The sequence below is a fragment of the Bombyx mori genome, chromosome 16 (genome assembly GCF_030269925.1).
Source record: "Bombyx mori chromosome 16, ASM3026992v2".
In the NCBI taxonomy this organism is placed as follows: domain Eukaryota; kingdom Metazoa; phylum Arthropoda; class Insecta; order Lepidoptera; family Bombycidae; genus Bombyx; species Bombyx mori.
This window is the reverse complement of record NC_085122.1, coordinates 9,697,390-9,720,004: the sequence shown is the minus strand read 5'-3', so window position 1 is coordinate 9,720,004 and position 22,615 is coordinate 9,697,390. Positions and strand designations below refer to the sequence as shown.

General features: G+C 36.6%; 2 protein-coding genes and 1 long non-coding RNA gene across 3 annotated transcripts; 2 read left to right on the top strand and 1 right to left on the bottom strand.

The window, feature by feature from the left end:
* Window positions 1–4,235: 4,235 nt before the first annotated feature.
* On the top strand, window positions 4,236–5,722 carry LOC101745084 (uncharacterized). Its single transcript, XR_209784.5, has 4 exons — window positions 4,236–4,414; window positions 4,827–4,858; window positions 5,173–5,223; window positions 5,594–5,722. It is a non-coding gene; the product is annotated as an uncharacterized LOC101745084 (long non-coding RNA).
* Window positions 5,723–5,747: 25 nt separating this feature from the next.
* Window positions 5,748–20,096, bottom strand: PPO2 (phenoloxidase subunit 2; the record flags this gene model as incomplete). Its single annotated transcript, NM_001044069.1, is given in 11 exon segments — window positions 5,748–6,147; window positions 6,942–7,177; window positions 10,292–10,434; window positions 11,919–12,100; window positions 12,711–12,845; window positions 14,525–14,677; window positions 15,469–15,930; window positions 18,273–18,393; window positions 18,846–18,954; window positions 19,472–19,667; window positions 19,942–20,096. Coding segments are annotated over 11 exon segments (2,082 nt in total). The 5' UTR covers window positions 20,053–20,096.
* Window positions 16,670–18,664, top strand: LOC692933 (diphthamide synthesis protein). The gene is given in 2 exon segments (NM_001046775.1): window positions 16,670–16,950; window positions 17,255–18,664. Coding segments are annotated over 2 exon segments (1,251 nt in total). The 5' UTR covers window positions 16,670–16,709; the 3' UTR covers window positions 18,265–18,664.
* Window positions 20,097–22,615: the final 2,519 nt, after the last annotated feature.

Sequence of the window (22,615 nt, the reverse complement as noted above, 5' to 3'; positions counted from 1 at the left end):
GAATAATAATCTTTTATAAAATTTACGATTGGTAAATAGATCGCTATTAGTGTAACTCAGGATTTTTTCTAGACGGAAGGTGTTAAAATTAATGAAATAATTTGATTCGCTATTTAAGTGATGCCTCGTAGAAAGAAAAAATAATTTGAATGTAATAATAATGTAAGCCTTTAACGCTTTCGATATTTTTAGGTTAGGCAATCCGTTTTGTCAGATGGACAACGCCCAACTTCTAACCCACGTCTATTGTGCGATTTGCGATGTGGGAATGAGATGATCGATTTAAATCTTTTTTTGATTATTTCAATTTTTATTCTTCTACAATGGACGGTACCTATTGCATTTTAAGATAGTCCAACACGATGTAATCTAGATTTACAAATGTTTTTATAAGCACTTGTAATAATTTTATTCCACACATGCCTTTGTAAGTATTATGAAGATCTGCCTTCTTTCCTGTAAGGTATTCTATAGTCTATATTCATGTAAATTTTATTTTAAAGTGGATATAAATTATGTTTCATATTGCATTTAATTCTGCTCTAACATTACGTATGATTCTTAATGTGGCGGGATAGATGTAATATGCTCTGCGTAAACCCTGTCCTGCCGTCTCAATAGCTCCGACTGGGCTCCGGTCCGGTCCGGAGTAGGGCGCCGGCTGTGAGCGGCAGGAGTTTTTAGTGAGGTTCAACTCCCACATACCCCGCCCGCCGTGCGGGTGGAGATCCGGCGATTTTTTCCTATAACAAAAAAAAATTTTCCTTAATGTGTAATTAACAAAGTTATTGTTTAATGCGGAGTTTACATTACGAAATTAGTGTCATGCATGTTGAACTCAGTTTCACGAAAGTAATTTCCATATATGCGAAAGTAATTTCGTAAAAAAATTAAGTTTCGCGAAATCCACAGTATCGCAGTAACCGTGGCGCCATCAGCAACAAAGCTATATTTTGTTATATTCCATGTAGCTAAAGAAATGCTTATATACCTACCTACCTATAAACTTAAGACTATCAAGAAAAAAAAGACCTTGGTAGATTCGAGGATGGTTAACAAGAAGGCATTTAGATGCAATGAAGTTAGTCTCTGAATTAGCAGATGAAGATCCTGAAAGCTATAAAAACTATTTTCGAATGAGTGAAAATAATTTTGATTTTTTACTGTAGGTGTTTCGGGTCCCAGAGACACCCTTGTCGCTGATATTCATTATTGAAATCTATATTTTTATCTGTACTCCACCGTTGATTTGCCATTTTCAACTCTCGAAGCGCGCGCGAACTGAAAATACACACGTCCACACAGCGCAGTAGTCGCGACATTAGTTTCATGTCGCATCTACACTATGAAATTAGTTGCATGACACTAATTTCACCAAAAAATCGCGCAGGGCACGAAACTAATTTGCATGCATAAAATTAATGCATGTATTACGAAAATATTAAATTACACGTGAAACTGTTGGTAAAACGAATGTCATGAAATTAATTTCATGCCACTAATTTCGTAATGTAAATTCCCCTTAAATTAAGATGAGCATTAACATTGTTGTGCGCAATCTACGGATATTTATCTCAGAAACTACCGATCTAGCATTTTAATGTTCGTTTGAGGTGAGGTCGAGGTCGAGGGATGCTCATGATGCAGGAGGGATGATAAATATCACACAGCCCACTGAGTTTCTCGCCGCATCTTCTCACTGGGTCGCGATTCCGATCCGGTAGTAGGTTCTGCGAAGCACTGCTCTTCGTAGATAATACGCATAAACTAGTTATGTAAGTGCTGCTCTTGCTAGGGCCAGTGTTAGCAAATTCTCTCAGGTTGAGCCCGTGAGCTCACCTACCCGTCCGCGTGTAGCTGGAATAGCCCCTTAGGCTGCTACTAGCGAATATGTAATAGAAACAAAACTCTCAAAATATAATGCACACATCGAAGTTTCAGTGTATCGAGTACAAATGTATACATATTTTCGAAGCATCGAATGTTAACATTAAGCATACTTTTGAGTTATGAGGTTAAAAGTCAAATAAGTCAATAAGCCGAAATATTTATTTGAATTAAAAAGTTTTAGTGGTCTTCAATAATTTAGATTTTTTAATTTACTACTACGCAATAAAAAAAAATCCTCAGATTTTCGATAATTATCATTGTAGCAGACTTCAAGTATACTAATAAAATATTTCAGATTTTCACAATTTCATTTATCTATCTAAAGCAATTAGTTCCTAATTATTTCGTATATTTATTCTCTTAAGTGATAAGCTCCTATCTAAAACTTTACATTATAACAAAGTAGGTACTAATATTCACATCGCCTTTTTTATTTTATTTCCTACCTCAGCTGATAGCCTTAAGAGGCTATTTCAGCGTAACCTTAAATAGTAGGTGAGCTCACGGGGCTCAAACCTGACGACGTTGCTAACACGAACCCTAGCAAGAGCCGTGCTTCGCAGAATCTACCACCGGATCGGAATCGCGACCTACTGAGAAGATCCGGCGAGAAACTCAGTGGGCTGTGTCTGTGGGGTAAATTTACTTGTCGAGCCCTTCGTCACAAGCGAACAACAGACGGTATTCAAAAGTGAATATCGAAGTTCGCTACAAAATGACATAATTTCGAACACCACCGTCCAAAGGTAATTGCAGATTTACACAGGGTCAGTAGCTGTCGCCAGTGCTGGCGCTGACAACTGACTCATACGATTTATACGCAGCCAGTATTTCGTCAGTAGTCGAGGATATTTCTTATGACTTATACACGTTTGTAAAGTCAGTGCGGAAAAATGAATTCTCGAAAACAGCAAAAAATCAGAGTTAATAATTTGTTGAGGAAATGTAATGAATGAAAACTAACTGGTATGTTAGAAGAGGAGATATCTAAAAAGAAGGGAATTTGGGTAAGAAAATAGATAGATGACAGAGATCAAATTGGAGGCTCAGCTCTGTTGTTAACCCAGTTGAGAATTGAAGATCCTGGAGAATACAAACTGGCTTTGAGAATGACGTCAAAAGACTTTAATGATTTTCTTAGTTATGTTATTATCAAGTTCTGTTCAGCGTCGAGACACATTTATGAGAGACACCTTGCCAGCCAAAGTGAAACTCGAAATTACACTGACAATTTTGGCTTCTGGAATGTCGTTTCGAAATCTTAGTCACTTTAATATTAATATTCTGTACTGCTGTTGCACGCATTTCTTTATTTATATAATTTTGTGATTTATTACCACACAGGCATTCATTAGTATAGTTGAATAACCTTTAAGTTCTTCGTGTCATTTTGTGGTGTGGTTTACTGGTGGTAGGACGTTTTGTGAGTCCACACGGGTAGGTGTTTAAACACACAGTTTAAAGGGTGGGGCAGCCGTTGTAATTATACTGAGACTTTAGAACTTACATCTCAAGGTGGGTGGCGCATTTACGTTGTAGATGTCTATGGGCTCCAGTAACCACTTAACATCAGGCGGGCTGTGAGATCGTCCACCCATCTAAGCAATAAAAAAAAACTGGTGCAACGCAGCGTGGTCTCCGTACAACAAAGCGGCAGCGACTGACTTAACTTCGGCATTTACACGCCGTCAGTTGCGCTGGCGTGTGTGGCTAGGGGAGCGGACTGACGCCGAAAAATATGAAGCGGGAATATTGAAGCCAGTACTGACGCGACAGTACTGTGCTGACTTGAAATCAATTTATACGATGGCAGTGCCAGGTCACCACTGACTCGGCAGCGCACTAACATTAGTTACTGACTCAATGTAAATTTGCCTTAAGTTGTAATAAAATTAAGTATTTCCGAAAAATATCGATCTTTAAATAGAAGTCTGATGAATCGGTTTAAAAAATCGATGCCGTGAAAATGTATTTCTCTCAAATCGTTATACTCGGACCGCAAATGAAGCAATATCTGCTAACTTAACTCTGCTCATAGAAAAATTAAAAATATGTATATACATAAGCTTTTTTTCATTTCTTTAAATGCGAGGTAAGGTGATGAATGATAATTTAAAATTTGTGGCTCTGTTGAGATAATTTGTGAATATTGCAATTTTTATCACGTGTTTGGGTGCACTCAGTAAATCAATTAATCACAAATTATTTTATATTTGCACTTGAATTGAACACAAAGTATTTTTATGGTCCATTTCATTGGTTAGTTTCGAATAAATAATAAAATTATTTTGGTCCAAAATCGAAATTTTGAAAATCGATCTGAAATCATCATCTCTACCTGAAACAATTTGTACGACACGACCGACCGTTAGTTACTTTAGTTAGTCTTTGGTCCTCGTCAATCCGTCAATTCTTCAAGTGTATAATCTATGAATTCTTTTAAAATTGAAAGTGATCGGCATGGTTCGAAGCTCAATTGGTTTATTGTGGATTTTCTATAGTTTTTTACCCCCGTGAATTTTGAGTAAGACTTTTAATATTTAATAAATGCAAAAATTAATTATAATCGCTATTGAGTGCTCTGTACTGAACCTTAATTTCATAAGTCGACCACGTGCTGCACACGTTCTGTCCAACTCGTAACATTAACCAGAATATATTAAATAAATGTTTATATTGAGTACAGCTTATCGATAAGATAAGATTATTTGTTCAGGTAAATTTCTCACCAGGAAGTTATTTGAGGAAACTACAAACGGTCACTCGATAAAGGATACCCCCAAATTCTTATCTATGATGAAAACTACACGAGCCGAAATGTGTTGTTATGATAACTACATGATTCTAAATGATAGGACTGATTTTTTATTAAGACTATAAAAAACTGGACAACTAATTACTATAACACTGTATTCATTTTATTCTTTTCTTTTCAGGAATAGCTGAAGTCACTTTGGTAAACTTCATGGTAAGTTGATGGTTACATAAATATGTTTGGATAAGTGATCTTAACTTAAATAAAACTTAATAACCATATGTTTGAATAAGAATAATAATTTTCAAACTAATTAATGAAAGTGAATAATTGCTTTTTTCACTGAAATTAAGTCAGTCAGTTAATCATATTAAATAGGTGGTATTCAATGATGAGAAAACTACACGAGCCAAAATGTGTTAAGTATGATACAACACATGATTGTTAATGATAGGCCTGATAATATTGTTTTTTTTGCCTAGTAAAAAAATAGCGTTGAAAGTGTTTAATGATAAATTAATTTACAGGACCAATGCAGTTCCTGAGAGGCAGAATATTCTACTAATGGTTGTAACAGGGTAAGCATAGATTAAAATTAGCCCAACAATAAACATTAAATCTAAGTTTTTAATGTAATTTGCACAAAAGAAATTTAATTAGAATTGTGACTATAGTGTAGTTATAACTTCTTTAACTGCTCTGAGAACAAAGTATATATATGCAAGTTCCATACCTATAATAATAACATTCCACACAAAACTACTATCAGTTTCAAAGATTAAATTGAATTAGATTTGTTTTTTATTAAAATGATGAAAGTAAACACGAGCCGATTATGTGTTTTGTTTGAAAACCATATGATACAGAATGATAGGCCTGATTCACTGATGCAGTCTTGAATAAAAAAATAAAAATTGTTTATTTACATTCAACCAAGTGACTTCACAGGTAGCTGCATGCAAAAAATGAAGACTGCTGATAATGGAGAAGAATGCAAGTTTTTTGTTTGATGATGCTGATGACTGGGCTGGAGGATACCGTGATGCTACAGTTTTGTAATAAAACAATGAATATGGATATGCTTTTTTTATTTAGAAATTAACATAAAACGGGTCACTTAAGTAGGTTAACTAACAAAATTATGTACATTTAACATTAAAATATTCTAAGATGAATACATCAGCCTTTTGGTTTTTTAAATGCTACACTTAAATAAAAAATCGAATTTGTGGTTTAAGACGCGTATTTCATTTTAATTTTGCGACATTTTAAACAGACATGGGAGGGTTCCGTGGGTTAGGTTCGGTGACGTTTTGCAATTGAATAGTGATGTCCTGCAAGCCCATGTTTGGTAAAATGAAGTCCTGGAGGCTGGTGGCGCTGCTCGAGGGTCGATCGAACGGGAATCCCATAGCGCGCCTATCAGGATATTTCTTATCCTTTAATCCACAGAAGCTCGACGCTTCCACACAAGTGAGCTGTTTTCCGTCATCTTGATCGATCTATATATAGAAAGAAAATATATTTCACTACGTTAAAGGAAAAATTCTGATACAAAAATTTTAAGTAGTTTACATATTATAGCAATAAATTATCATTTTTAAGTGGACAATTAATTTCGTTTGATACATTGTAACTTTTGTATAACAGCGAGATTTTTCAACCGTAGTTTGAAATTCATTGAAAATCTTTTTGTTAACAGTCGACGATAATATCTTTTGGGAAACATCGTGACTGAGCTCACTCTTGAGCTTCGTTCGTAGCAAATACTATAAACTGGCGATGTCCTATTCTCGGATGAAAGTTGGTGCGATGATAAAAGGACTATGATCATCTGTACTTCTATACTCTATACTAATATTATAAAGAAGAAAAAATTGTTTGTTTGGTTGTATTGAATAGGCTCCGAAACCACTGAACCGATTTGAAAAATTCTTTCACTGTTTGGAAGCTGCACTATTCACGAGTGACATAGGCTATAACCTTTTTTTTAAAAATTTAAGGATTTTTACTAAAACTCCAATGTAACCCAAAGTGTAAAAAAATTACCTAAAATATTCTTTACATCGCGTGCCCTGCGAAAACTATTAATGATAGAATAAAATAATGTAAAACGACTTTGTAGAACACATTATTGCTTACAAAAAGTGTCGCGACAGCATATGTCTAACTATTATAGTTATGCCGCAATAAGTGTTATTTTATTTAAAAAATAAAAAATTCAAATATCGTTGAAATTTTTGTTTAAAGACCCGTGCGGAGCTGGTAGTTTCAAATAATTCTATGGACAACTTACCCGGTCTAAATCATAGTTGGATAACATAACAAACAGTTGGAAGGGCATGCCGGCTTCAGTGCCCTTGGGCACGAGCATGTGCTGAGGCCAGCCGCAGCCGCAGTAATTGAAGGTAGCGAGTTCGTCGCGTCGTGGATCATTGCCCTGAGCGGATAGGTCGCGGAATGTCTGTTCGAACGGAATAGTTATGGAAGACTCCGTCGACTGACGGACAATATTATTCTCTCCGGCGTTCACTGCAATAAAATAAGTACGTTATTAGGTTCAAGATTGTTCATGAATTTGTATATTTGTACGATATACACAGGTGAACCTCATACAACATTTACTGGTGGTAGGACCTCTTGTGAGTCCGCACGGGTAGGTACCACCGTCCTGTCTATTTCTTCCGTGAAGAAGTAATGCGTTTTGGTTTGAAGGGCGGGGCAGCTGTTGTAACTATACTGAGACCTTAGAACTTATACCTTAAGGCGGGTGGCGCATTTACGTTGCGTAATTACGTGGCGTATTTAGATGTCTACGGGCTCCAGTAACCACTTAAAACCAGGTGGGCTGTGAGCTCGTCCACACACCTAAGCAATAAAAAGAAGTAAAATTTCGGTTATTGCCATATATTGTGATTACAGCGCAATACAATTTTCTAAATAATTTTAAATAAAAATCTGTTTATCGTGTTGTAAAATTCCGTGTTATAAGAGGGTTACTTGTAGGTACAATATCTACATTCGGTAAAATATAGTTATTTGAAAGACGTTAGTTTTCTAAGGGAGCCGAATAAGAACTTATTGCTTTAGGTAGGCTGTTAGGTAATTGTACCTTAAGTGGCAAATAATGGATTTTACAATCCAATTATCTAGGAATACATAATATTTTTGCCTGAATAGTTCAAAATATAATATAATATAAATATAAGATATGTACATATATAATAAATAATATATACAATAGAAAGTGTCGGGAGCGGTTGATTCGCAGCTGTAACATTTGATATTGAATCTCTACGGAACCGATGGATCAAACTTTGTATATGTTTACATCAGACTTATCGAGTATGAGTAATCGATATTATTTAATCACACCTATAATTATCGCCTTCGACTATTCACGCGATTTTAAAATTACACAAATCAAAAAGATTAGCTATGACGATAGCCAATATGAGACAAGAGTATTATTTCCTGATCTGATAGTATTGTCGCGTGCACGTTTTTGATAAATCCTTGTGTAAATTTGCCCTCAGGAAACCCCAATGTAATCTCAGACAGTATAATCTATAATCTTGTAATGTTTACTGATAATAACGTCATTATTGACACCAAAATGATATATGAAATGTTGTATTAATTTTGATGATTACAAAATGATAGTGAATGATAAATAGGTAGGTACGGTTATTTCAATTTGTTTTTTATTATTTATTAGCGGTCCTATATTTTAATAAATAAAAGCTTAACGAGGTTATAAACCTACGTTAGTTATTTTAAGCAAATCGAAGGTTTTTTGTTTCCGGTTCTTCCGGTTCAGGATAAGTCATTAAAGTTTTATAAGCTCGTTACCAGAAGACTGTCAATGAGTGTTATTCATAACCGATAGAGCTTTAAGCAGTCATTATTACTCTGATAAATTTAAAGTGACCGGGAAGGATTATATCGTTCGAAATTAAAAAAAAAACGATTGGCTTCGTAAAGCTAGTTGTTTCTTACTATTTTCAGTGATTTTCAGTATTGCAAAAAAAAAAAATCTTTTTCCAATGTCCATAATTTATACTGTAGCCAGGACTGCTATTTTGTGAAATATAAAATCAGAGATAATTCTCCAGTTTTATTTTTCATTACATTCTACCGTGGAGTCGGTTGGCGCTGGCTTGATTTTACTACAGAAAAAAATTGAAAACGCGTTTATGACTGCACTGGTTGGGTAGCGTAGCGGTGGCTTTTTTCTTTTTTTTCAGCGTAATCTTGGCGAGTAGGTGAGCTCACGGGGCTCAAACCTGAGGCTGTGGCGAATGCAGTGTAAAGCTGCTGTGCCATATAGTATAGCAGCGTATATTAGTCAATAATTTAAAGTACAGTACAGTGTGAACGTGTCCATAACAATGTATGGTGCGCGATATTGTTGTGCTATATACTATATGCTATTATCAATGAAGTAGGAAACCTATGGAAATGAAACGTCAACCAAAATTTCGTGCCACTGTGACGTCATCTGGCCACAAAACATGGCGGCTTTAGTGCTGTACAAAAGATTTCAATGTTATCAGGTTTTATCGATAAACGTTCTTGGCTCATTTTATTTTAAATATTGTTGAGTATTATTTATTTGTAGAATTTATACTTTAATGGGAAGTAAGTAGGTATATTGTTATGTGCAAATATGATATGATTAAACTTATCAAGGGACCGCGTGAAAAAAAAAATACCTACAGAACATTTATTCATTAATTACAAACGTCATTCCTTGTGACTTCCTCTCTAAAATCACTTAATTATTAAATATTTAACAATTTTACAATAGCGTTTTACTCACTGCGGAATAAAACTATTTTATTTAAATAGTTCCGAAGAGATTTTGTCGGTAGCCTTTTTCCCGAAATATCTAAACAGAATGTCTAAATATGTTTTGATGACATATTTTAAAGTGGTATTTATGATTAGTGTCATGATCAATAGATTCCGACTGAAAAATGGATTTTTTGGATGAGGGCTCCATAATGAATTTAAATACATATAGATAATAGTTTTAGGACATCGACTTTCTTGAGATCCTATAAAATACGTTTTAATTATTATTTTTGTATGTTTTAAGGATGATAAATTATGAAATTTTATATAATCAATCATATTAAATCGATATCAAAGTCAATAAATAATGTACAACCCAAAACAGACGGCCGAACTGACGTGACAATGACATTTGGCGCGCTAAACATGGCGGATTTTCGGCCTCATTAGACGGAGACGGAGATATTTACGTATATTCATGTTTCATTTTATGTACGCACTGAAATACTGTTATATTGTTTTCCTGCGAGTTAAAGTGCTGAGTAAGAACGAGATAGATATATGTTTATGTATGTGCCTTCAAAATGGGTGCTATTTATATAAGCAATTGTACGTATAGAACAATATGTCGTGTCCCTACTATATAGGTCTATGGCTATTATATTATAGCGTAGTCTGAAAGTAGCTTAATGTGAAAGGTGCGGGGCGACCGGGGACGTTCTGAACTGTTAAGGAAACCGAGGTCGAGGAACATCCGGGAATGTATTGGAATTGGACGCCAAACAACACTTTGTTTCTATCGACCTCCGCTAACACAGGAGGCTTTACAGATAGTACTTGAATACTCACGGACAGTGACGAATCTGTCCATTTCAATACACATCTTGCGTTGGTCCGAGAATATCCAGGGGACATTGCGCTCGTCGAACTTCGGAGTGATGAAGATACGCACTGTGGTGCGACGGCTGCTACCGGTGTTGTTCACGTTTATTCTGAAAGAGTATTTAAAAACTGGTAGGACGTCTTTTGAGTCCGCACGGGTATGTACCACCGCCCTGCCTATTTTTGCCGTGAAGCAGTATAATGCGTTTCGGTTTTAAGGACGGGGCTGCCGTTGTAACTATACTGAAACCTTAGAACGCATGTCTCAAGGTGGGTGGCGGCATTTACGTTGTAGATGTCTATGAGCTCCAGTAATCACTTAACAACAGGTTGGCTGTGAGCTCGTCCACTCATCTAAGCAATAAAAAATAACAAAAAAATGACCCTTTTTGAACTTTTGCATTGAAAATGCACGTATGTATCATATTATTGTTTTTGCACTTACCAAATAACCTACAGTTATTATACTAATTTTTGTTTTATTAATTTTGAGCAATACTTGTCGTATACCGTTATCTACCCGCTGTTGTAGCAATAGGTACCAGTAAGCGTTAGTATGATTAGTGATAATTCGTTTTTTTTCTTTTGCAAAATTAAAGAAGGATTATATCACAGTGGTACTGTGAAGGATTAATACATTTTACATGAATACTTTTTGATTACACACTCACACACACACAAGCGCAACACAAACACAAGCGTAACATTGTTTGTCACGTGTCGTTAAAGGCCGCATCAGTGTGCTAATTGCGAGTTTTTTAACGTTCTCGATAGCGTAAAAGTTAGCTCATATTTCAAGTATGGAATGGGATCGTTTACCTACGTTTGTCGCTAGGGGCGCTGTTCCAACTGTATACAAAATTGGGTTAACTTTTACGCTATCGAGAACGTTAAAAAACTCGCACCAAGCACACAGTTCCGCCCTATGTACACATATAAATAAAATTGGAGTGTCTGTTTGTAATATTGAAATAACCGCTTCTTACTACATGCATATAAATATATAAATATACATACGCCAAAATAAATTTTTTTACAATTTTTGTCTATCTGTCTGTCTGTTTGTTCCGGCTAATCTCTGGAACGGCTGGACCTATTTTGACGAGATTTTCACTGATAGGTAACTGATGATATAAGGAGTAACTTAGGCTACCTTTTTTAGACTAGCTTCGCCCCGCGGCGTCACTCGCGGTACGACAATAACCGACGACAGTAAGATCGCGGGACTCATTTTTATCAATAACTAACTGACCCAGCAGACTTCGTAGTGCCTCAGTCGATAAATAAAAGACTTAAACTTTTGTATAAAATAAACTTAATACAAACAAAAGGAATTTGTCCAACGGGGGACACTTCAAAAGAAAAACAAAATTGTTTGTTTTTATATAATTCCGAGCATTTTCATATTTTTTTACATTTTAAACCTTCTCTGGACTTCCACAAATAATTCAAGACCAAAATTAGCCAAATCGGTTCAGCCGTTCTCGAGTTTTAGCGAGACTAACGAACAGCAATTCATTTTTATATATAGAGATAAAAAGATAAAATTAAATATGTATTTCCGAAGCGAAGCGAGGGCGGGTCGCTGTCTCACCTGTAGCTGAAATGCCTGTAGTTGAGGTGAGTGAAGCGAGCGTACACGGGCCCGTTGTCGGAGAAGTCGAGTCCGCGCGACAAGTTCACGTCGCTGAGCATCCAGAACGTGTTCAGCGTGTTCGGTTGTCCGCCGGGCGTCTCCACCGACACGGACCTCACTTGCACGCCCGGGTTCTCGAGCTACGGTAAGGCGAGGCAAGGTTTTTATTAGAAGACGACTTAGGACTTTTTTTTCTTTTTTTTATTGCTCAGATAGGTGGACGAGCTCACAGTCCACCTGGTGTTAAGTGGTTACTGGAATCCATGAACATTTACGACGTAAATGCGCCACCCACCTTGAGATATAAGTTCTAAGGTCTCAAGTATAGTTACAACGGCTGCCCCGCCCTTCAAAGCGAAACGAATTACTGCTTCACGGCAGAAATAGGACTCTCGCAGTCCACTTGGTGTACCAGAGCCAAATTGCCCTTAAAACCGGTATGAATAATCTATGTTACACAAGGACATTTCCTTCACGGCATTGCACAATCCGCAACCAGGGTTCATTTACAGAGTTTCATTTCAAACAAATTAGACAAATTATACACTGTGGTCTTTGGTAGTGTGTTTTCTGATATCTTTTTTACCACGCAACATTCGGCTCTGGAATTGACTTTCTTTTATAGTGTTCCTTTAGCTGGAAAGTTCAACGGCAGGGTCTTGGCAGTGCCTCTGAACAACGCAACGCAATAATGCTTCAAGAAAAATTTATCAACTAAGCCATTAATAAAAAACATTTAAAGAAAATCACCTCAGATCGAGTGTAAGGACGCACGTAGGCAGATTCCTTGTGCTTCTGGAAAACGTCATCGATGTAGGCGTGCCAGCGGTAGAAGAATGGATCGCGCATCGTTGTGGCCTCATCAGCGATAACACCAAATTGTTCCTGTAAAAAGAGATATTTGTAGCGTTTTTCGTCCAGCAGGTCAAGCGAAGGGATACCCTGTGTGGTGTCTTAAGAGAATTACTAATTTACCTAACTTATGGACATTAAAAGTGTTTAATGATGAAAAAGTTCAACTAATCTGTGGCGTGGATTTGTAGGTAGGTACCTGTTGTGTAACGTGTATGCGACCTAATGTCGATTCTCATAATATTTATATTTGCTGACCACTCTACGAAATATACTCTTTGACTGACCCGCCCTTTTTTTTTCCTACCTAAGCTGATAGCCTTGATAGGCCTGATAGCCTTGAGAGGCTATTTCAGCGTAACCGTGGCTAGTAGGTGAGCTCACGGGGCTCAAACCTGACGACGTTGCTAACACGAACCCTAGCAAGAGCCGTGCTTCGTAGAATCTACCACCGGATCGGAACTGCGACCCACTGAGAAGATCCGGCGAGAAACTCAGTGGGCTGTGTCTGAGAGTTAATTTACTCGTCGAGCCCTTCGTCGCAAGCGACGGGTTCGACAAGAACGGTGACCGGTGCTTGAAGTACCTAAAAGCACCGTTAGTGGATCGGGAGGATCCGAGATGACGTGTTTTCGGCGACGTCGACTGCTTTCCATTCTGTCCGCAGGATCGGGAATGGTGACCCGCCATATATTCTACGACGTACATGTTAGATGGAAGCAAAAAACCGTGATTAACTAAATAAAAATGTAAGCCCGATCGTAACGTTTGTCATTTATAATGAACCCAAACATTACATGTTGACTAATAGAGTATGGAGGGTAGAACTAAGGAGTATTATCTCAGTTTATTAAAAGTGTTCGCTGAAAGAGAGCCAATTAAGGTGGCGCCACTGTAGTAAGTGGAAATTTAAAAAACACGCCATAATTAACCACACTTCGGCTGTTCCGTTACGCAATGCGAGCATTGCAAGGTGTAAAAAAGCGAATGAAGGAAGGGCGAATAAGGAGCTTTTACTGTGTTTAAAAATTGCATAATAATATTTCACTTGAATTAATCGCATAATAAAAGGAAGTATAATTTTTAAGAAATATTGTTTTTCAAACCCAAACAATTCAAAGTATAAAATAAATGAATTATTGCAATGAGCTTATGTGTTTTGTTTTCCAACGCACATGTCTCAAAGAAGGCGATCGTATTCACACATCAACGAGACCCGGTCAATAACGTTTCAAATTACTTCAAAATATATATATTTATCTATATACTAATATTATAAAGAGGAAAGATTTGTTTGTTTGTATTGAATAGGCTCCGAAACTACTGAACCGATTAGAAAAATTCTTTCACTATTTTGAAGCTACACTATTCCCGAGTGACACAGGCTATAATCTTTTTTGAAAAAAAAATAGGGATCCTTACTAAAACTCTAAAAATGTAACCAAAGGTGTAAAAAAATACCTAAAATATTATTTACATCGCGTGCCCCTTACGAATTTGTAGAACACATTATTATTTACAAAAAGTGTCGCGGCAGCATGTTTAACTATTATAGTTAAGGCGCAATAAGTGTTCTTTTATTTACAAAAAATAAAACAACGTCAAATATCGTTGAAATTTGTGTTAAAGACCAGAGCGGGAGCGGGCCGAAAGTCATCATTAAAGTGGCTGCTTTTTGTTGCTATTTTATGAAAAACAGGCGCATTACTCACAAGGTATCTGTGTTCCGGGTCGTGCATGTACGCGGTGAAACTGTGCCCGTTGTTGTGTATCGAACCGTACAGTTCTCTGTTCGGCGAGAGGGCGCTGGACTCCAACATGTTGCCGAGCGTATCGATGTCAAGAGGCCGAGTCTGCCCGTTTGGCTGTAAACAAAAAGTATTCATGTAAAATGTATTAATCCTTCACGGTATCAATGGTATAATACTTCTTTAATACAGAAAAAAAAAAAAACGAATTACAGAAGGGTTTGATTATAGAACGTTCATTCGGTTCCCATTTTGAGTACAAACGCATTAAGCGGCCAGGTTCCGGCGGTCGTTAACTTCTAATTTGTCTTTCATTTAATAGGTTGGGAAAAAAGTCCATGAAAACAAAACGAAGCGCGATGACCATGAAATAAAGTCAGTTTACGTAGACCGAAGAATCTTCGTGGTGTTACTGTGCCCAGAACTACAATAATACCATATTGCATATTTAATGCATCGAAACATGATTCAAGAGAGTATGATTTTAAGAAGTCGTCGTGGCCTAGAGGATATGACGTCCGGTGCATTCGTATGTAGCGATGCATCGGTGTTTTTACTCAAACGAGGATTGCGTCTCCGACCGGGAATCCGGAGCCTGGGATGCAGTAAGTGGTGCATGCAGTTACTGGTGGTAGGACCTCTTGTGATTCCGCACGGGTAGGTACCGCCACCCTGCCTATTTCTGCCGTGAAGCAGTAATGCGTTTCGGTTTGAAGGGTGGGGCAGCCGCTGTAACTATACTTGAGACCCTAGAACTGATGTCTCAAGGTGGGTGGCGCATTTACGTTATAGATGTATATGGGCTCCAGTAACCATTTAACACCAGGTGGGCTGTGAGCTCGTCCATCTATACAATAAAAAAATAAAAAAACTTGCGTATAAGGAAGGCTAATGCAGAGAATATTTACCAATCTAACGGTACCAGTCGCGATAGCTTCTTCAACGTTTCTTCTCCAGCGTTCCATTTCGTCAATGGTCACAAATAGACCTTCGGCCGCACGATTCAGGTCCTGCCATTGCATACCGGACTGACGCGGCGGCCATCCGCGCGACGAAGTCAAACTGTCAAGCTTAGGGAAGTAAGCCTCTGGAATTGGCTCCCTCCAGTTGCTGAATTTTTTAACTCTTTTTAATGAATTGCACAAGCGCTCGCAGTTGAAGCGGGCTATCACTTGCTGGTGCATATAGAAGAACAACTCCCCACGACGGTCCTTAGCTACGATTGAAAGATCGTTGGCCGTAAACGGGTAGACCAAATGCCAGTGATAATGATGCAGGTTGATGCCGATATCTTCTCGCCAGTACGCAAGGCGGTGTTCTTCTTCTAAGTCCGTCGCAGTGTAGTCTCGTGGAATGATAATAGGTATGCGCTGTAAAAATGTAATCTGTTATAGCGTCTTATGAAATAGTACATTTTTACAACTAACTACGTTAAAATAGAACGCAGATTTCAAAGAATTGGTTTTCTGAAATTTTCTCTAAATCTCAATCAGATACGTTCCGTGTTTCTATTTAGACTCTGCATATTCATTGGAAAATGCCATATTCAGTTAATTTATATAGTGTAGTCGAATCAAATGTAATTGGCATGATCACTATAGAGCTGTCATAATTTCGATTATTTTTTATATCAATAGGAATTCAATAATTTCTAATTTTCAAACCCATACTCAATTATTGGTAATATCTACCTAACTGTAAATGATTCATGTTACTACGAGTATTATGAATAGGTTACTAACTATATGAGGACTACATTCAATTAACAACAGATACTTAGGTATTCCCTAACAAGTTGCCTTCCATTCCTATTTTTATAATTTTTTTTCAAAACCTATTGATAATCGTTATACTTTTTTTTTTTCGAAAACTATAATATTATTTCTTTTTCTTTACATGTAAGAATAATAAGTGAATTAAAAACTAAATGATTACATATCATTCTCAGTTTTGGAACATATCGAAATATAAAAATAAAAACCACATGATCAAGTAGGTGGAAATAACAATTCGCTGCGTAGTCTGAAACGTACGCGCTCTTGCAAAAGTCACGTAGGCCAGTGCGCGTGCCGTGCAGTGTTTATATTTTGATGGAACAAAAGTAACCTTTTTTATTTTTTAATGACCATGTTCTAATCTAAATAATATTATGGAAGATTTTACCAATAATCCTGGTATAGTTGTTATACGTGCGAAACCGGAAGGACAAAGAAAAACTTTTAAACCCAAAGTTAGATCTTTAAATAAAATACCTGATGATTTGTTGAATGATCCCCTGCTAAACAGGGCTTGCGCGGCTTTACCAGAAAATTATAATTTCGAAATACACAAGACGATATGGAGAATACGGTCTACAGCGGCAAAACGCGTGGCCCTACAGATGCCTGAAGGTATGGTACATTTCATAATTTTTCATAAAACGCTTACAGAACACATTTTACAAAAAAATAATTTAAGGTTTGCATTCAAAAGCTCCAAGCTAGGATTTTTTATAGTGTTAAGGGTACCGGAAACATAATTACATGAGATAACCGAAGCACTCTCGACCCTAGAATAACTTTAACTTTCACATGGAAATTAATTTCGACCACAAATGAAACGGTCCCTATTGAGAATCATGATGAGACAAACAAGATGGTGAAAATTAAATTGAAATATACTCATGGTTTCATGTTTCTAAATAAAAAATTTCAGGTCTAACTATGTTTGCAACGACCCTCTGTGACATAATAGAAACATTCACCGAAGCCGATACTGTGATAATGGGAGATGTGACATACGGAGCCTGCTGTATAGATGACTTCACTGCTGTGGCACTCGGTGTAGACCTCCTTGTGCACTATGGACACTCTTGCCTAATTCCCATAGATCAAACTAGTAGTATTAAGGTTCTGTACATATTTGTGGATATAAAAATTGATCCGTCACATTTCATAGAAACAATAAAAGTAAACTTTCCATCTAAAACTCATTTAGCATTAGTTAGCACAATTCAATTCGTAACCACTCTACATTCTGTAGCTAAGAATCTTCGTATTGAAGAATACATGGTTACAGTGCCACAAACTAAACCCCTTTCACCAGGAGAGATACTAGGATGCACTGCTCCTAAATTACAAGCAGATGCAATTGTTTATTTAGGAGATGGAAGATTTCATTTAGAATCTATAATGATAGCGAATCCTACAATAAGTGCCTACAAATATGATCCATATGATAAAAAATTTACAAAAGAAGAATATGATCATGTTCTCATGAAGGCCAACAGACAGAAGCAAGTGAAGACTGCGGAGTCTGCAAGTAATTTTGGCCTTATTCTTGGCACTCTTGGAAGACAGGGCAGCACAAAAGTGTTAGCAAATTTAGAAAAGCAATTATCAAACTCTGATAAACATTATGTAAAGATATTGCTATCAGAGATTTTTCCTAGCAAACTTGCCTTATTTGGACTGGATGCATTTGTTCAGGTAGCCTGTCCCAGATTGTCTATCGACTGGGGTACAGCATTCCCAAAACCATTATTAACGCCTTATGAATTTGCAGTGAGTTTAGGCAAAACAAAATGGTTGAAAGACGATGGTACTTATCCAATGGATTTCTATTCTAATGACAGTTTAGGACCATGGACACCAAATTACAAACCTGTGTTGTGTTCAGACAATATTAAAGAATGTGATAATTGCTGTGGAAAAAAGGACAAGTGAAAACTCACTGGAACATCTGGTGGAATAACGGCTGCAGTTTCACGAGCCTGAGTGAATACTTGGGAATCCAAGAATTTAGAGGGAAATACTTCTGCAAAATTCTTAACTCTGACTTTTCTGGTATCACGTCTGCAAAACATTAATTAGAAAAATAATTATGTTTATAATTTATTCTACTTAAGTATTTTATTGTTAGTATTTGTTGAATATCTACTTAATTTTTAATATTAAAAATAAATAATGAATGTTAGTAAATGCATTTCAATAACTAAAACAGAGAACATTATTTTATCACTTGTGATTTTTTTTATTTTATTATACTAATGTCAAAACCTGGTTGAAGAAATTAATAAAATATCTCATATTGAATCCCAAAAAGTCGTTTGCCTATTAGATACATTTTCGGCTCAAAAATGTTTGTTCGTGATCTAGAAGTTAACGGGTCATTCATCAGATCGAAGCTGAACCTAAGGGTAGGTTTCTATGTATAAAATAAGTGGCTCAAAAATTTTATCTAGCCTCAACGCATATAAAGCACTTTGAGCTTAATTATAAAGCTTGTAAATAAATATATAGATTACCTGTGCATCAGTGCCACAGAGTAACAATAGTTGAACAACTGAGGGTTCAGGTTTACTCGTGCAAAGGCGCATGTCGATAGCAAATCTTGTAATTCGTTCTCTGGTACATCTAAACGGGGATAAATTGTTACCATTTATGAATGAATAGTTTAAATATTAAATTTTTATTATTTTCATATATGATGTTTTATTTATTCCGAATGGTTATGAACTTTCGCGATTTTGCGGTATTAAACCATGATCATGGCAGAATATTACCGAAATATCGGGTATTCCTGAAATGTTAGGTCGCTGACATTTGAAATTTATTTGTGACGACAATTTCATGTTTTTTAACACTGTTGGGAAAACATCGATTTGTATACCATCCCGATTTGAAACAAGTTTGAAGAAAACCACGATTTAAACTAGTACTTTGCGTTTATATGCTTGGCATTGATCCTGTAATTTCATTTTTTCGCATCAACCGCGTTCAGAGGAATTCATGTAATAATGACCAACGTTTAATGATTACCGTTGGAATGTATAGATTTTTTTTTACCAAATGTGAGGTGCATTAAATCTAAGACAAAAAACGCCTCGATCTAGTCCTAGTTAGGTTTCGATCAGAATTATAAATTGCTTACCCATGAGAACGCCAAGAAGTTCATTTGCCATTTCTTGATGTTTAGGTAGAAACAATGAGAATTCAGCGTCCTTGGGTAGTTGAGTTGCAATTTTAAATTCTGGGAGTTTGCTGAGGTTCTTGAGGGGTATCTTCTCAGAAGCATCGTCACCGAAACGGTTGTTTAATTCGATGCCGTTGTTGGCGTAGTCCTCAGTCTAAAACAATACAGTATTCAATTACCTGCGTAGCATATATTGAAGAAATAATAAATTGATAAATATTAGGTACATATATTGCCCATCGAAAGAGGAAAGTCTGGCTTACCCTTACCGAACTTCATAGTTACACGCGCGTTGTTTTATTAAGTTTCGTTTCGACTTTCCTCGTTTGGTGGGTGTACAATTTTTATAAATGTGGAAGCTTAAGTGCCAAAGTTCGTGAGCAACTGCCTTTTTAAGGAAAAAGAAAAAAACAAGATGAAAAACTGACCAAAAATTGTTCTGTGAGTTGAAACACAGAATTGTTTTCGCCCTTGGGTGTGATGAGCGGCTCATTTGGACGATCGAACAGCAACTCGAGGCTTTCAAAAACGTCAGCCATTTTTGATAATATTGAAATTAAATAAAAAATAAAACGCGTTCTTTATATTACTTTACACACTTCACAGAAGAACTGTGAAGTGAGAATGATTTTCGTTAAGGCCGTGTCCGGTTTTATAATCGGGCGCGTATTAGTTATGAGTGCAAGCATGCGGTGCGAGTTGTGTGCAAAACCGCAAACAAATATTGGTTTATTATTGAAAATGACTGTTGATAGGTGGTGTGATTTTACATGTTTCGTTTTATCAATGTTAATAGAAGTGGAGCATATTGTCGTGTGGCAATGGCGGCGGAAAACGAATACGTTGATCATATTTTATGTCTTCTAGTAATTAGTGCAAACGCCTTATCCGGTAAAATCTCGCTTATCTTCTTCTTCTTCTTCTCTATATATAAAAATGAATTGCTGTTCGTTAGTCTCGCTAAAACTCGAGAACGGCTGGACCGATTTGGCTAATTTTGGTCTTGAATTATTTGTGGAAGTTCAGAGAAGGTTTAAAAGGTAAATAAATATGAAAATGCTTGGAGTTAAATAAAAATAACAATTTTGTTTTCCCTTTGATGTGTCCTTCGTCGGACGGATTTTTTTGTTTGTTTTAAGTTTATTTTATACAAAAGTTTTGGTCTTTTATTTATCGATTGAGGCACTACGAAGTCTGCCGGGTCAGCTAGTGATCTGATAATTACCACTACTTTGCATTTGTTAAATAAAATTTAAGTTCTACAAGATTTTTATGTTAATGTCATTAGGTAATGCCGATTTAGGTAGGCTTGAACTCGACGCGTGTATCTACTTACATATCACACACATTATCTACCTACCTACTTTTTCAATTGTATTGAGACTTGACCTGAATCAAATACCATACATACAACAGTAAAGGTTTAAAAATAATATAAATTAAACTATGCACTGTAATCCCCGCAATAACACAGTAGATTGGTTTCGCGTTATAGGAAACGCAGTGTAGGAGTATTCTATAAGGCATAGTATTCTCGCATATTATGTGACCCCATATAACGCGTTATGTACAACTATAATAGACATGTAAATAATACAGTATAACCAATGTTATTACAATTCAAAAACTAGGAACAAAAATTTTATAAATTAATTTAATTTCATTTTATAACAAGACAATTGACACAATGTGCAAAGGTACGCGAAATTAATTATTATGAACTGTACAAATCATTATAAATTTCACAGTGTACAGAAATATAACCGGGGAAATTCCCGCGTTATACGGGGGAAAACTCGTGTTTTTTTATTTTTTATTGCTTAGATGTGTGGACGAGCTCACAGCCCACCTGGTGTTAAGTGGTTACAGGAGCCCATAGACATCTACAACGTAAATGCGCCACACACCTTGAGATATAAGTTCTAAGGTCTAAGTATAGTCACAACGGCTGCCCCATCCTTCAAACCGAAACGCATTACTGCTTCACGGCAGAAATAGGCGGGGTGGTGGTACATACCCGTGCGGACTCACAAGATGCCCTACCACCAGTAATTACGCAAATTATAATTTTTCGGGGTTGAGATTTTTATTATACGATGTTATTCCTTCACCGTGGAAGTCAATCGTGAACATTTGTTAAGTACGTATTTCACTAGAAAAATTGGTACCCGCCTGCGGGTTTCGAACACCGGTGCATCGCTAGATACGAATTCACCGAATGTCTTATCCTTTAGGCCACGACAACTTCGAGTTAAACGAGGGACTGAAATCGCGTAATATGAAAATGCTTTGTAAGAGTATCATCTTTTAAGGGGGATAACTGTAATACGAGTATTACTTTGGCACTATGTCGGTCCTGCCCGGACTCTGTCTTTACTTGGAGATATATTAGTTTAAAAAGGATTTGCAACGTTTGGGTCTACGGAGAGACTGGTTTGGATGGTAATGCGTGTTCCACGGAGAGTACCTTCTGAAGATTTGTTAGAGATGTAATTTCTTTTCAACTTTTCTATGAAATAAGGGAAATTTTATCCTTTCTGCTTAGATACTATCTCTCAAATTTCTGCCAGGTACCATTCGTTGTCCAAATAAATTCTTTTCCACGGTGTTTCCAGCGTTCCATGATATTTTCCTGTTTAGCGATAGGTAGCGGATTCTTTTTAATTTTCATTGCGAGGGATGAGAAAACGAAGATCTCAGTTCATCTGATGTAGACCGCACCGTTGCCATTACGAGAGTCCACAGGTTGTATTGCGCTGAATGGGGGAGGGGGGGCAAACTAGTTCAATCCAGTTTTTAAAGGGATTTTAGAACTTAGAAGCAATGTAACGTGAATGCCATCACCGCCACCTTAACTGACTGACTCAAGTCAAGAGTGTTGATTTGTATAATTTAGCAAATTGGCGTTGCTTGTTCTTATTCTAAAATTTGAGATTGCTAGATAGCTATAGAGAGATTAGTTTAGATAAACAACTGCTATACGGCATTGAGGTAGAATAATCGTTTGTGCTTTCATGAATTTTCATTAATAAGCTGTCTTGATGCCGCACATTTATTTTTAATTTATAAATACTAGTTTGTATTTTGTCACTAATTTCCTGT